The sequence below is a fragment of the Lepisosteus oculatus genome, chromosome 7 (genome assembly GCF_040954835.1).
Source record: "Lepisosteus oculatus isolate fLepOcu1 chromosome 7, fLepOcu1.hap2, whole genome shotgun sequence".
In the NCBI taxonomy this organism is placed as follows: Eukaryota; Metazoa; Chordata; class Actinopteri; order Semionotiformes; family Lepisosteidae; genus Lepisosteus; species Lepisosteus oculatus.
Genome location: NC_090702.1, coordinates 47,729,416 through 47,746,116, shown reverse-complemented (window position 1 = coordinate 47,746,116; position 16,701 = coordinate 47,729,416). Strand labels below are relative to the sequence as shown.

At 40.8% G+C, this 16,701-nt stretch overlaps 1 protein-coding gene across 10 annotated transcripts in view; it reads left to right on the top strand.

Moving 5' to 3' along the window:
• The window catches only part of pclob (piccolo presynaptic cytomatrix protein b), a 136,478-nt gene that overhangs the window by 43,196 nt on the left and 76,581 nt on the right, over nucleotides 1-16,701 (top strand). For all 10 annotated transcript variants that reach the window (XM_069192593.1, XM_069192589.1, XM_069192586.1 and 7 more), the window contains exons 4-5: nucleotides 8,583-9,239; nucleotides 11,202-16,452. In XM_069192593.1, the coding sequence (XP_069048694.1) occupies nucleotides 8,583-9,239; nucleotides 11,202-16,452 (5,908 nt within the window). The remainder of the gene's footprint in view (nucleotides 1-8,582; nucleotides 9,240-11,201; nucleotides 16,453-16,701) is intronic.

The window sequence follows — 16,701 nt, the reverse complement described above, 5'->3', positions numbered from 1 at the left end:
TGTCTCCAGCGGATATTATATCACTTACTGTAGCTTTCTGCCAATGACAGATATCAGGGGACCCACTGACGGGAAATGATCTAACCATAATCAAATGGAGTTCTGTTTTGTGCAGATGAAGCTTCCATTCATAAAGCCAGCATGGATGTCTATTAATGATATTAGAGCATCAAATCTCTTAACAAATATATAGAATGGTAGCCTTTGTTAATTAATTTGCATACTGGCGTATTGTGTGTACACTCTTTTCAGGGGCAATAAATAGTGATCCGAAAGGGAATCCTATTGCTTTGCCTGTTTCAATTATATCTGCTTCTTTGTGAGAAATACTAGAGCAGAACATTATTTACTGAATCATAGAAGTAGTGTGCCTACAGCAATGCTAGTACAGTGCAGTAGAAAGCACCATGAATTATAAAGATGAACACATAAACAAAATAAAAAGGGAACTCTGTGCATATGTCATTACCTAGGCTACCTACTGTATAAATGTCACAGCAGGAATTAAGAGCTTCAAAGCAAAATCATTCATTGTTTAGGGTACAACACTGATTTAAATGATGAATATACAGTAAATATAATCTGAACAATACTTCTGAATAACTGAGGTTTGTAAAAAGCCTACAGTATAAATATACAGGACTACAGTGGCACTCCTGCTCATTTTCCTTGATGTACTGTAACGAACAGTTCTTTCTGGACCCTATGCGGACGACACAGTCCGACGGAGTGGGGAAACACTAGGGAAACGTCATGCAGGAATACGGGGCAGAAGACAGGGGGGCGTGTCCAAGGTGCGCTGGTGCACGGGGGAGGTGTGGCCGAGGCGAACAATCCAAAAGAGTAGTCCTAGGGAATATCCAAAAACACACGAGAAAGTCCAAAACCAGAAGATCCATCAGAACAAGTTAAAAACCACGAAGGCCGGGTCGGAACCGGCGGACAGGGAACGGGAACAGAGGTTAAAACCTTAACGGGACCAGGCGCTTCAGGGTCCCGGACTCGCACGATATGGAAATCAGATGCAGAGCCCGGGAGAGCGTCAGCGCCTGGCTTTTAAGGTGGGCTGGGAATAGGAAACAGGTGCAGAGAATGAAGTCTTAAGTGAAAGGGCTGGAGCACCCTTAAGGAGGGGGAACTAATATCGTGACATGTACAGTATGAGTAAATATTTGTTTGAACCAATAAATTGTAAAACTTATATAAATAATGGTAGTATTTTAACTAGTAATATCAATGTTTCCAAGCATCTTTCTGAAAATGTGAAACTGGTAATTGGAAACAGCCTTTCATAGTTTGCATTGAGTTCTGTTTGCATGTTTGCACTGAGTTCTGGTTTTCAAGTGTGTGATAGAGTGTGTTATTTCTGGCATAAATCCAGGTAACTGCAAAACATACACCAGCCCTTTCAGCTGCGAGTGATAAATAATGTATTTGATGACAGCATTTGGTCATCGGGTGTTTGTTACTTCTACTTGCTGCAGATCTAAGTTTTGTCATTTGTAGTTTGGTTGGTTTCATGTCACACAAGCCATAAAAGTGGTGACATTTTTTAATTAACCTGAGAGTACACATGTGGTTTGTTGCAAATATTTATCACTTTTTTTACATAGTAACGTTTCCTGTAACACGTCCTGTAATTCATGAAGTGAATATTCTCATTCTAAACAGAACATTTTTTTTCCAGTGAGACAATTGACAGTGAGGCAGCTTTCATTACTGCCAGGTGTAGCAGCAAGGCTTATTATCACAAGACTAATTAATTTGTAATAATCTTTCTGTTGCCTTAAATAAACAATAACTGTGGTGCTGCCTACCTCTGGTAGTTCCAGCCCTTAGGAATACATGTGAGCTGGGCGCTCTCAAACACTGCTTGTCCTGATTCTAAAACAAACCAGGCCATGGTAACTTAGGTCCACTTTGACAAAGCACCCAACCTGGCTCCTTACAGTCTGGAACACCAGGGATATCCATCATGACTGGCTGAAACCTTGATCCACAGGTCATACTGTATGTCAGTCATCCAAGAATGACCAATGAGAAACTTGCTGGGCGGGGCAGGACTCTGCGTCTGATGATGTCATACCCAATCACCAGCTTGGACTACTGGACATTAAAAGATATTATAAGGCCATGGACTTTGCTCAATTTCTCCTCCTCTGCTCTCTCAAAAACCTGGCAGAAGTATCAAAAATGTGATTGCAGCCACCATTATTCAAGAGTGGAAACCTAACTTTAGTTTAAGATGTCCGAATAGATACAGTAGCTCTATCAGCATTCCTAGGCTGCAAAGGAATCAGTAAAGGGTTATTCCATGCTGAAAGGAAAAGAAAAGAGACAGAGCATTGCAGAAAATGCCCAGATATTTGCATTGGTGAGACAGGAAGAAGACTGGCAGACCATTTCAGGGAACGTTTCAGAGGTGTGAGGATCAAAGATCTCTCCAAACCAACAGTTCCCAACTTCACCTCTGACATCCACGATCTTCCTGATCTCTCCGTCTGCTATTTCAGAAAGACATCCAAAACCAAAATTATCCTGAATGTCCGATCACACCTTCTCCCTTTCCCCATTTGCAGATGTTGGCCTTTCACACCTCTTCTCCTGTTCTCCCTGAGTGTGGACACTCATTCTCGCCTACATCATGCCCATTTGCTCCCTATCTCCTTCTTAACTACTCTGTCGTTTGTGTTCCCACACTTTACTTATCTGCTAGTTCCTCTCTCATGCTCCACAGCCATTACATTGTGTATCTTTTCTTTTTCCTTCAGCATGGAATAAACCTTTACCTGTTCCTTTAGTTTAAGATGCCAGGGTGAGGCAGTCCATATGTAACCAAAATTCTGCAGAGGAGTTTCTCTGTGATTGTCTTGTGATTCACGAGCCCATTGTTATTACGCCTGATCAGCGGAATTGCTGCAGCTGGAGCTTACTGTCGACAAGCCTGAATGTGGAAGATTATTCAGTAATGGTGCTACTGTATATCCCATGCCGAAAAGAGTTTCTTCCTACCTGTCTCTCTCACCTGGTGACGAGTAAAGGAATCATCTACAGCACGAGGTTAAGCAGTGTTCCTCGTACCGCTGGACATCCTGCCACAGAACCTGTTGCAGGAGGTTGGACACAGCTCCGTCTTTCCTCAAGATATTCCAACTGCTCCCCAGAAAGGCTCGGCCCATGTGGTCAGATGTGGAAAACTTCAATATTCACTGTACACATCTTGAGGGTCCAGCAGAGACCCGAGGGCATAGGCTTCGTCACGGCATCCTGACCATCTGAGTCCGGGGCTCGGAGCGCCTGGCCTCTTTACCCTGTTTAAACTCTTTTTTCCTGTTCCGGATCCTGTTCGGGATTTTAACTTTATCTGCCTTGGATGGTTCTCCTGGCATCTGGACCCTGGACCGCGCCCCAGATTTACCGGACTTGGACTGTTTGGACTTGTTTGCCTGGGCCACGCCCCTCAAGCACCGGATCACCGTCATCCCACCCCCCTGTCTGTCATCCTGTCCTGATTCCTCATTTTCCCTGTTGTCCTTCTCCACTTACTTCCGGATTATACTGTCTGAATAGGGTCTTAATCTACGCTTCATGGGAGCCTGGACCAGCTCCCGTTACAGACCTGAGTCCTTACAAGATTAATTTTATGAGACTGATATAACTGAAGAGATTGACACACAGGACACCGATGTTAATAACTTTGTAATCCCAGAGTGAATGGTCAGAGATTTATTCACATAATTTTGAATGATTCACAATCCTTTATTCTTGTTGGTTTTCTATGCATGTTCTGTTGTATGAATTAATTATGTACTATTTTTAATCCCTTTACCAGCGTTGATTTTTATTTTGCCCAGTTAATGCATTATTACTGTTTCTTATTGTTCCAGTTTATTCTATCTCATCATCACACACAGGAAACCGGAAAAGTACAATATCTCCACAGAGGCTGCCTAGACAATTATGTTAAAAACCTATATAAGGTATTGTTCACCATGTAGATGACACTTTTACAGTCTGTTTATAATGCTGTATTTGAACTTAGTGAAATTCACAGTAGAACATGGGTTTTTAAGCTCTTTGGGATTCTTTGGGATGAAAAACAACATGTAAATAAAAGGAATTATGGTTATATTGTTTTATTTGAAAGCATCGAATGGGTTTAGCTATTTATTATTTGCATTCTTAATAACTTACCAGAGGTCCATGGCTGAAATACTCTTTGCATGTAGATTTATCGGTAGCAATTAACAAGCTATTATGTCATGTTTATGTATTGCAGAAAAAGTATTTGGTAGCAACGACAGTTGTTCAGAACGTTTCGGGGATGGGTGCAAAATCTCAAGTCCTCAGCTGACAGGGAGGACAGTGCCATTTGGAGGTTAAAGAAATGATTGAATTCTTAATCTTTTACGAAACCTTTCACCGGACCATTAGTTCTGTGACAGATAGCACTGAAATGTATGGTTCCTTCTCACTGTAGCTCATGGATTATGAATGGGATACATTTTAAAAATGTATTTTTCCCTTTGATTTTGAAAGTGTAATTCAATACTAGGAATGAACAGCAGTATTTTATGATGTACTACTAAACATCCTCATATAAAAAAAAACTCTCTGTTTATATCATACTAGTACCTCAATTTATGTTTTAACTGAAATTCCATTTCTATGCAGCATGACAACAGCATGACTTGTTTTAGCTTCAGGAAAATAGGGAATCCGGGCTTTTCCGGGGATTTAGAATAAGCCTTCCTGTAAATCAGCAGACAGCAGGTGAATTATATCATAAAATTTAGAGCTATGCACATGCAGGCTGTGTACAGATAAAAAGATTAATCATCCAGAAAATACACAAATGTGGATTAAGCGTGGATGATGCTCAGAAAAACCTGTATGAACACAAAAAGGAGATCTGCTTTCAAATTTACAAATCAAAGGAGACTATTTGGCCCATCCAAGTTCCCTTATTTGAGAAACTCAGAGGGCAGTCTTGTTTGGTGTGAAGTATTCTTATTTGACGAAGTTGCCATATGCTGCTATAGTAAGTGTTGATGTAGGAAATCGCAAGAGGTCGCACAGTATGCAGTGTGTGTCAATTGCTTATTGATATTTTTTAAATACTTTTTGACCAGCATCACTGTAAAAGGAAAAGGAGTGATATACTATAAGATCATGTCAGTTGCAATTTGTGATTTTCAACTGTTTCTTCACTTTCTGGGTGTACAGTTTTCAGGGCGAATCAATAATGCCTGCTTACAGTCTGATTTTGATTGTATCTGCACGTTTCACAAAGTCTGCTTCAGGTGTCTTCCCGGCCGAAATTTTGGGTTTTCTTTCTTCTCTTTTCTTTTCAGCATGGAATAAACACATGACTATTGGGGTTATTTTTAAACTTAATCTGGACAGGTGTGTTGAGCAACACTATCTGTGTGTGATTAGCGAGCCTACAGTATATTCAGTTTGTCATCTCTGTCTGTTAGTCTATATGACTGTGTGGGTTAGTGATAGGTGGCTTTGTGAATTGGAAAAACCCACATAATGAGGCTCAGCTGGTGTGAAAGAACAATTAGCACTCAGGGGAAGCAGAAATACACATGAAGGAAAGGAGTTGTCAGGATAGGCTCAGTGTGGAATTAGCCACACCTCTGGGCTATTTATGAGGTTTATAAGAACAGCTGGGATATGTGTCTAGACTTCATCCAGAAAGTTAGTCAGAGGGGAGAGGAGAGAGAATGTTTTAGTGAGTTAAACAAGATCTTTCCATTATAAATGGAAACTGTCTATAAAAAAGGCCATGGTTTTCTACTAATTTTACTCTGTCTTTTTTATAACTTTAACAGAAACACTGCTTCAGTTTGTACCCCTTTTTGTGTCGTTATCAAGCTCTCACACCTAACTGGAAGTTAATTCTGCTGTATTTCCGAGTCTTAAACATATCTAATAATACATTCTCTCTAATGCCAAAAAATAAATTTAACACTAAATTCTTCTTTATTCATTAGACGTGTGTAAATACTGTGAATTGAGGTCACATTCAGAAAAGCCAGCTGTGCGGTATTACAATGTTTTTCTACACAAGGGTCTTTTATGTCCACTTCCACTGAAATAATTATTGCAGCTTCCTTCAGGGCAGAGAAGTAAATATTGGATACTGAGCATTACTGCATCCTGCGTTAACGTTGTCTAAATTTCATACCTTTAAAAATCTTAATGGACTAAAGACACTGCCCAGACAGTAATATCACTGATGTTTCTTTATTAACTTTTCATGCATTATTTCATGAATGCTTTCTGGATGATTTGATTGCTTACTGCATTACAAACCTTGTACCCTCTGTGTACTCATGAATCATGAGTAAAGTCATTTCAGATACTGTAGTTTCATAACACCCACAACAAGTTTAAATGCTCCGCTTATCCACATTATGGTTGTTTTGGGAGATGGTGATTTGCAAATGAAATGGCACAATTCTTAAGGTGGTTATTTTAACTCGAAATCTATATCTTCCCACACACAGCCTCATCCATTGCCAGAATGCAGTTGCTTCTTTTTTTGTGGGTATCTGGAATGATGAATGTGGCACTATCACTCCCTGTGGGTGAAATGCGTGCTTTTGTAATCCTTAATATAAGAAAAGAAGTCTTTGTGGGCTGTGGACTGTGAATCACAATGTCATTTTACATTGTCAGCCTAACTGTGTTAAGGAGTCCTTGTTTTATTTTCACTAAAGTTTTCATTTTCTTTATTTCAATTGAGAGTATTTGTGTTCCAACCCAATCTATCCTAAAACACTTTTGTGTTGGGGTGGCTCTGTGGCTCAGGATCTGTGCCTGTGACTGGAAGGTTGCTGGTTCAAATCCTGCAGCTGGCAGAGGAATCCTTCTCTGTTGGGCCCCTGAGCAAGGCCCTTAACCCTAACTGCTCCAGGGGTGCTGTACAATGGCTGACCCTGGGCTCTAACCCCAGGCTCTCTCCCTATCTGTGTGTCTCATGGAGAGCAAGCTGGGGTATGTGAAAAGATGAATTCCTAGTGCAAAAAACTGTATAGGGCTAATAAAGCAACATTACATTATTATTTCCAAAGTCACAGGTAATTGTTTCTAATCATGCTGTTGTGAATAGTAGTTTTTTCTTGCTGTGAATAATTTAAAAATAAAAAGTCGTAACAATGCAGAGATATACACTAACAATCATACCTTTGCAGGTATTGTACTTTTTAGTGCAACAAAGTTAAATAAATTGCTAATAAAATATGAATATTACATTGTGTTCAAGTGATATATCTAAGGTAAAATTAAACTTTTGTTTATATACACAATACTTTTCAAGTACAAATCCTAAATTGCTTCTTGATACTAAATGGAAAGGAATGTGTTCCCTATTAGGTTAGATTAAAAATACCTCTTGAAAAGTACAAAATCTGATCATTTATTTTAAACATGTTATGTAACTTTGTAATTGGACTGCTGTGCATAGAGGAAGAGGAAGATAAAGAGATAAACTAAAGATCATTAAATTATAACAAAACAATTATCCTGTACCAGGACCTGTACCTGTATTTGTTGCAGGAAGGTTTAAATGCAAATTAGTATTTCTCAAGTGATACAGAGGCCGCTACTTAGAATTATGGGAATTATATTTCCTTGGCAACAGCTGAAGGTACATGATTACATGGTTGTCACATGTCAAAAGAAAAATATGGTCATTACATAGGCTGCTGCATTTTACCCTGACTAACTGGGGAATTATCACCATTTCTCTGTGAAGGACAGAAACAAAATCGTACATCTTGAATATTCTTGTAATCATAATGGAATTTTTTTTCTTTTTTTAAGGAAATGAGAAGCTGTACAAATATTTTCACATTTAAAAATGAGGATAATATCATGACTTGTATTGAAATGTTAAAGGGGATTGCTAAGCAAGTATGACATTAACCTTATTTCAATTAATATTGATTCCCCTACCAGTCAAAAACAAGAGCAAAAAACAGCTAGGGTATGGAAAGCCATCTCTCAAAATAGCAAAACTATTGAGCTGCATATGTGTACTGTAAGTGAGTATGTTTGTTTTTGTATTGTTTGTAAGGGAATGTGCTGAAAAGCCGTTTAAAATAGCTATAACAGGTTCAGTGTTAAAAGCAATAGGCAATTGTTCATCTACTCTGGTTAAGTAAGAACGCAGAGTACATTACCATTCAGTTGTCTATTGATTTTGCAGAAATATTAAAATATTTTATTACTTCCTTAGATTTTATACTGACAATAGTGCTCTTATTTTTGACTGGCAGAGCAATCAATAAATTATTAAAGTCGCTGATATAAGAAGGCCTTTACAGCCCACTGTGCAATGTACAGTATAGTTTTGTGACGTTTGAACAGAAAGCAAAAATCTCAGAAAATGTAACTAAAGTATGCGTATATTGCATATGCCACTTTTGAAGCGAAGATTAGAAATCTCTGTAAAGTATAATTAATTCTCTGTATGCCATCCTATGAAAGCTGTTATTTACCCCATAAATCTACAATGTTTCTTTAAAAAATAGTAATTGTTTTGCTTTTTCCCCTGTATTTCTTTACAGAAAGAATGGCTTTGCTTGAACTGTCAGACACAAAGGGCTCTAGCTGGCCAGCTTGGAGACATGGGAAAAATGCCCCCTCCAGTGCCTATGTCAGTGAAACCAGCTCAGCCGTCTCCCACACCCAAAACTCAGCCACCTCCTGGAAAGCAGCCATCACTACAGAAGAGCACATCTCAGCCATTTGAGCCACCCATGCCTAAACTTGCTGAAGACCAGCAAAAAGACCCGCAAGAAGCAGGACTAACTAGTGATCCTGTTGTAGGCAAGCAAGACACAGTTTCCACTAAGCAACTGACAAGGAAGCCTTCCATGGACAAAGTTCCACTCCAGAAGCCCAGAAATGGTGTGCAAGCATTAAAAAAGGAAGATGAAAAAGTGAAACATCAAGCTTCCAAACCCAAGGCGGCTAAAGCAGACCCTTCTCCTAAATCAGACACAATTACGAAGATAACGGGTATTTCTGGGCAGCTGATTCAGAAAGCGGAAGAAAGCTTTATATCTCTGGACGCTAGTAAGAAGGTCGAAGTTAGTTCTGCTAAAGCCCTTGAAGATAAACCTTTGTCTAAACCTCAAGAGAAAAAAGAAATGGGAGAAGTTGGACCTGGAGCACAACCGTTAAGAAAGCCCGCTCAAGTGGAAACTGTGAAGGAGAAGCCTGTAAGTGTTTGGTCACTTGGGCCAGAATAATGGTGCAGTTCCATTCCCAAAGACAGTCAGATTTTTATTTCCAGCACAGAAACTAAGAAAATGTTTTAGCTGTAACACTTTACAATACTGTCTAGTGTGTAAAAAAAAAAAAAAGAATAATCAGAGCCTTCACAGTTATTCTGGGAAGAAGGCAGATATATAAGTTGAAACAAAAATATAACACTGTTGGATTGTACATGTAAGTAATACATTAGAATTATAATGTGATACTGTACATTAAAACGAAAACATTTATTTTAAACATGTATTATTATTTTAACATTGACTTAACTACTGAGACATTGCACTAGTGTCAATGAAGGGTTCTGTGTTTATCTGTATTAATTAACAGTTTTAGATTATACTAAAAATAAACAATTATATTTTTCCCTAAATATCAGGGAACAACAGCAAAACAAGGCTTGGACAGACAAGACAAATTTTAACATCTCTGAATATTAATTTTCACAACCTAAATAGTTCTTTAATATGATGTCCAAATATTAACCACATTAAATAACAGTACAGTCAGAGTAATATCACAAACTTTTCAGAACTGGTTTTAGATCATCAGTAAGATCAATACAATCCATGCGGCTATGTTTTATCCCAGCATCAAAGAAAAGGCAATGACTTCCCTAGTTGTACACGAAAGCTAAAACACATGCTGGAAAGGAATCAAGCATGAATTAAAAACATGATACTTTTTCATTTAGAATAATTAAGAAGAATAACGAATCACCAGCTATAAGCCCACTGTGCTGATGATGGGAGCATAATTTGGCATGCCTAACATTTAAAACTCCCAGCCTTTGCCTACAGCTTAAGATAGTAGCCATAGCACCTATTGGAGATCAGTAATTGTTTGAGACATGTAGAGGTTTCATGATATAGATCATAATGTTTTCTATTTGGATAACTGTAAGTACCACTTCACAGTGTTTGGCTATCATTGTTTTAAATTATTTGGGTGTTATATCATAAACCATGCTGTGACAGTGTACTGTATAATGGGAGGCGCCGCGGCTAGCACCAGTAAAAAGTCAAGGCCCCAGGTGAGGGGACAGAAGCACCGATATAAGGTTAGCAGGGACCAAAAATAATTGCAAAAAGAGTGGAAGAAAGCAACAAAAAAGCAAAACGAATGAGTACCGCTGTGCTGTGTTACTTCCAGGCTGGGCTTACCCTATTTCATGGGGGCCAGCCTGGGCAAAAAAAGAGCCACAAGCTCAGCGATAACCAGGCTGGACTGACCCTATTTAGCGGGGTCCAGTCTGGTGAGCAGGGTGTGTGAGGCAAAAACAAAACAAGATATGAGTGCGGAACAATAATGTGTGTGTATGCCTGCCCCAGTGAAAGTGCGTGATGGGACAGGCACAAAGAGAAATGAACAGAAAAAGAAAACCTTAGGCGGGTGCAATCCCCCTCCGGGACTGTCGGTGAAAACTCCCCCCTTCCGGGGATGACCCTGCTCGTCCCATCAGGGGGTGTCCAGTTTGTCTTTATAGGACCTGCCCAGCCGGGGCTCATCAGCTGGGAGCCCAGGCAGCTGGGGCTACAAAGGCGAGGCATCGCCCTTCTACCAGGGCTCCGCCTCCACACTGGACACGTCCCCGCGTAATGCCACAAAGCGTTTATGTACAAATTGTGCAGTTTTCATTGCGATATATTATTTGTGTTTTTGTGGCTACATAAAGTCTGTGAATGAATGAAGGTGCATGAGACACATTTGTAAAGAATGTAGATAACATTAAAATCTGGCATGTACTGTAATTGGAAGTGGAAATTCTCCGTTTTAGGATTTAAAGGAAGAGCTACATAAATCTCTAAAATATCCAATCGTTTTAGCAATCATTTTTATTTTAACACATTGTAATGACTTATCAATGCTTAGAAAGTGTTGGTGACTGAATGGAGTCTTGTATTTTATAGGAAAAAGAAGAGGACAGGTCTGACACATCTGGTTCTTCACAGCAGAAGAGTCCTCAAGGCTTGAGTGATACGGGCTATTCTTCAGATGGCATCTCAAGTTCGTTAGGTGAAATTCCTAATCTTGCACCAGGTGAGGAAAAAGAACTGCTGAAAGAGCCTACGCGAAAGGATAAGGTTGCACAAGAAAGCAGCCCTACAAGTCCTTCAGATTTGGCAAAGTTAGAGAGCACCGTGCTTTCAATTTTGGAAGCCCAGGCAAGCACAATTGAGAAGGCAGGCCAATTGAAAGATCACTACAGCCTTTATGGTGATGAGGAAAGGAATCAGCATAGAGCTAGAACGTTACCAATAACACCTGAATCATATAGCTCAGATGAAGAGGACCTTGCAGACATCCAAGAGGAAGATGAGGAAACTCTTGAAGAGGATACTATGGGTGAATCACCCCTTAGAAAAGACAGCAAAAAAACTCAGGAGTCCAAGGAAGGAGGCTCAGTAAGGAGACAACGTTATGACTCTCTCGAAGACAGCAGTGAAAGTGAACCGTCTCCTCTTCTGCAAAGAAAAAGAAGGCTTAGTATGGGATCATCAAGTAGTGATGACTACAAACAGGAAGACAGCCAAGGCTCAGCCGATGAAGAAGATTTTATTCGGAAACAGATTATAGAAATGAGTGCAGACGAGGATGCCTCCGCTTCTGACGACGATGATTACATACGAACTCAAATCAAGGAGCTGAGTGCAGAGCAGAAAAAGGAACAAGAAGAACGAAGAGGAAAAGGGAAAAGTATATCAGGAAAAGCCAAACGACTTACCAAAAAAAGCAGCGCCAGCCATGAGGATGACCCAGGAAGAAGGCATTCATGGCACGAAAAGGAGGAAAAAGGGTATGACGAGACTCCCGAGTCCAAGCTAAGAGAAACCAAAAGTCAAGAGAGTGAGGAGCTCTCCCTTTCAAGTGGAGGAGGTCTCCGACGTTTCAAAACAATTGAACTGAACAGTACCACTGCTACCCCATATAAAGAAGGATCTGACAAACAGAATTATGAGGAGGAACCAGAGTTAGAAATGGAGAGCTTAACTGATTCTCCAGAGGACAGGTCTAGAGGTGAAGGTTCCTCCAGCCTGCATGCATCCAGTTTTACACCTGGCACATCGCCTACATCTGTGTCTTCTCTTGATGAAGACAGTGACAGCAGTCCAAGCCATAAGAAAATGAGCGGGGAGAGCAAACAACAGAGAAAGGCAAGGCACAGAGCACACGGCCAAGTCCTCCCAACTATCGAGGACTCTTCTGAAGAAGAGGAGATGCGTGAGGAAGAGGAACTTCTGAGGGAGCAGGAAAAACAACGGGAGCTGGAACAGCAGCAGAGGAAGAGCTCCAGTAAGAAATCGAAGAAAGATAAGGAGGAGCTCAGAGCTCAGAGGAGACGTGAACGCCCCAAGACCCCTCCAAGCAACCTTTCTCCAATAGAAGATGCCTCCCCTACAGAGGAATTAAGGCAAGCAGCGGAAATGGAAGAACTCCATAAATCGTCTTGTTCTGAATATTCCCCAAGCATCGAGTCTGAACCTGAAGGGTTTGAAATCAATCCAGAGAAAATCCTAGCAGTTCAGAAAGTATACAAGCTGCCAACATGTGTGTCACTATATTCCCCTACTGATGAACAACATGTTTCTATAACCAAAGATATGACTGATAGATCCCTAAAAAGTGCTGATGAAGTTTATGAAGAAATGATGAAAAAGGCTAAAATGCTTCAAAGTCGGAATGAAACGGAGGAAATGTCTGAGAAGGAGCCACTGTATGGGGGTATGTTAATTGAAGATTATATTTATGAGTCATTAGTAGAAGACACATATAGTGAAACAGTACCCAACACCTATTTGGTGCAACAAGAAGAAACGAGTAAAAACTTAGTACTAGAACCTGAAAAGAAACTGAGATCCCCTGACGAGGTTTATGAAGAAATGATGCAGAAAAAGAAATTCCTGAAAGAAAATGAACTTTGTTATTCACAGCCATCAAGTCAAACATCTGAACAAGACACTATTTTACCATCTCATGTTAGCGAGGCAAGTTATGTGTCTGTCTCCATTAGTGATACAGTAGACTTATCAAAAGATGAGAAAAAATTGTTAGATGCTGATGAGGCATATGAAGAACTTATGAAGCGACAAAGAACGATTCTGACACCTGGAACAAGCCCCACACAAATGACCCCTGAATTGCATGACTCACCTGAGCTGACCTTGATTCCAATTGAAGATTTCACTGGAACGACTTGTAAACAACCTTTTGTGTCAACCCATACTAGAAGTGAAAACACAGCTACTACAGAAACTTCAGTAAGCAGCACAATGTACCCCATTCCTGATGTCAAGATTACTCAGCACTTTACACTGGAAGAAGATTTTGAAGAAGAGTTAATAAGTACTGAAGAAGATCAAGGGCTCCAAAAGGCTAAACCTTCAGGTGTTCCTCCTGTTGATCAGACTGCAGACATAAGGCAACAAGTACCAGTTACATGTACTACATCTACATCCACACCTACAGTTCCCATTATATTGACAGGCCCCACCTCAGTTGTGTGTGAAATCCCTCTTACTAAAACTACTGCAGTTTCAACATCTGTAATGCCTGCTGCCCCAACACTCCCACAAGAAGCAACTACAGAATACCAGACAACAACAGAAATGAGAGCTGCAAAACATTCCCCCCATATTACTACTGTGGTGACCACAACGTCTGATTCCACGCACTCTGTGATAGTTGACATATCATCTATGTCAAAGCCTTCATCTGTTGTAACATCAGCCGGTGCTGGCCCTATTCAAGAAACCAGACTGAGTTCTTCGAAAGATATTCCATGTTCAAGTTCAACTAGCGTTTCCAGTGTGGAAGCTGTCCCTTCCATTGTTCCCACAGAAGTGCAGTCTGCTCAGGGGCATGTTGTTATTTCTATGCTTAGCTTGGATAGTTCCACAGATGTTACTCCCATGATGAGAGAAGTATCTGTAAGCAAACCACAGGAGACTGTGAGGAGTCAGGAGGTTACTGAGCATGTGAAGCAGAAAGAAGCAGTAACAAGCTCAGCCTTGGTTACTGCCACTCGGGTTGTTTTTGAATCTGCTAGTAAAACTCCCTCACTCCCTTCTTCCTTGCCTAGTTCGTTTTCTAGTTCTGCATCGTCTGTTGCTGTGGGTGTGTCACCCTTATCCACTGTACCCACCTATACTCCTGTTGTATCTACAACCTTTTCTACTGCTATCCCTACCACTCTCTCCAAATTCCCACCAGCAACATCTGCCACACCTGTTACCTCCAAGGCCTTCTCCCTTTTCAAAACCCCATCTCAGGAGTCTGCAGATTTGCCAGTTATGATGCCACCTCCTCCCCCTCCCCCTCCTCCCCCACCTTTGCCTCCTCCCACTCTGCCTAAGCCATCTGTTTACCCCAAAAAGAAACCTTCAGTTTCCTCTCCTGCAGTCATGTCATCTGTTGCCCCCGTACCAGTGTCATCAGCAATTACCTTTGCGCAAGCCACTATAACAACCACAGGCCCAAGTACATCATTAAAGAACACAGTAGTCAATGCTTCTAAAATACCTGGACCTCCTCCTGTACCACCAAAGCCCGCATCCATTCCAGCAGGTTTGATGTTCAGTCACAAAACAGTGGATGGTGTTAAGCCTCCCATTGCCCCAAAACCAGTTGTTTCCCAACCTCCTTTAACAACTCAAGGCCCCGGAGTTACTCAAGCAAGACCTGTAGGTCCACCAAGCACCACGGCAATGACGTTAAATTTGAGTTTCCCAGCTGAGTGCAAATTGGCATCACCCACATCCCCTATGTCACCTTACTCAAATAAGTCCTCTCCAAGGTATACAAACTCTCTTCATGAAACATACGTGGTGATCACTTTGCCATCAGAACCTAGCACTCCTACAGAGTCCATTACAACTCAAGCTCCCATCATTCAGGCATTAGGTTCTCCAGCTAAACAGCAGACGCAAACGACCACATCATTGTCTATGCCATTTGCTCAGTATACAAAGTCGATAGAAAGCCAAGAAATACTTGGGCCCGATAAATACATTTCAAGCATGAGTCATGTTTATTCATCAATTTCAACCTCAGCACAACCTCCTGTGTCTTTGTCTAAGGTGGTTGCACAAGTTGTCACCACAGAAGTTCAAAGGACTACGGTGTCTGTTGTCCGTGAAAGAATACCTACCACAAAAGCCGCAAGTGTTGCCATTACCATTCCTCCAGAAACAACCAAACCAAAGCATAAGGAAAACGGAAAGATGCAACTTTCTGGAGATGTCATCGACCTTCGTACTTTAACAAAGCTTGATGTGGAAATGACTGACAAAGGGATGGATTTATCAACTTCAGATTCCAGACGCCAGTCTTTCTCAAGCGATAGTAGCGGGCGACAGATTAGTGCTGTTCAGCCAACTGTTGTCAATTTGAGTACAGGATCGACACCAGCGTCCACTCTTGCAGTTGTGACTGAAAGCATAACAATTGTCACCTGTACTGCTACTATAACATACAGCACTGCAGGTGAAAGACCTTTGGACCTTGGTTATGGTATGTCAATGCCTTTGCAACTGACAACATCCAAATCTTTTGAACCAGTAGCCCAGATAACTTACAGACCTTTAGATAGTCAGGCCACATCAACTACCAGTTCAGAGGTTCCTATAAATCTTTCATTTGGAACATCAACAAGCACTGGAACATCAAAACCTGTCACTATTTCTCCAGCAAGCATAACTAATGGCTCCATTGATGTCTCCACAAGCTTGGACTCTGTACAGGTTGGTGCAGTGGACCTAAGCACAGCGAAGCCTGTTCGAACTATGGTTACTGTCGATGAATCCACTTCACAGGTGGTTACAGCTGTAATAGAAGATGAGGAGAAGCCTGTGGATCTTACTGCGGGAAGAAGGGCTGTTTGTTGTGACGTTGTTTACAAGCTTCCTTTCGGAAGAAGCTGTACATCACAACAGCCAGCAACCACTCTGCCCGAAGACCGTTTCGGCTACAGAGATGATCACTACCAGTATGATCGTTCTGGACCTTATGGCATACGCAGTTTTGGCAGTATGAAACCCTCCATGTCTGACACTAACTTAGCTGAGGCTGGATTGTTTCTATATAAAAGCAAGAATAGTTTTGACTATCGAGCTGGAGTGGCAGAGGGTGCGGTAGACCTCACATCTGGAAGACTGTCTTCAGGTCAGTATGACAAAGCAACCGATCTTTCATTAAAATATGAATATCACGGATTTCCTCATGTCATACCCATTTAATTTTTTCTTTTTTGGTCATTTCAATTTTTTGACGTATAAAAAATATGCTTTGTTATTTATATCATTTTTATGTCCCTTTTTCTTTTTTCTTTCTTTTTTCGTTTGCACACAGGTGCTTGCATGTGCCTGCATGTTATTCCGCAATGTTTTTGCTCCGCATCTTGCTAATTCGGTC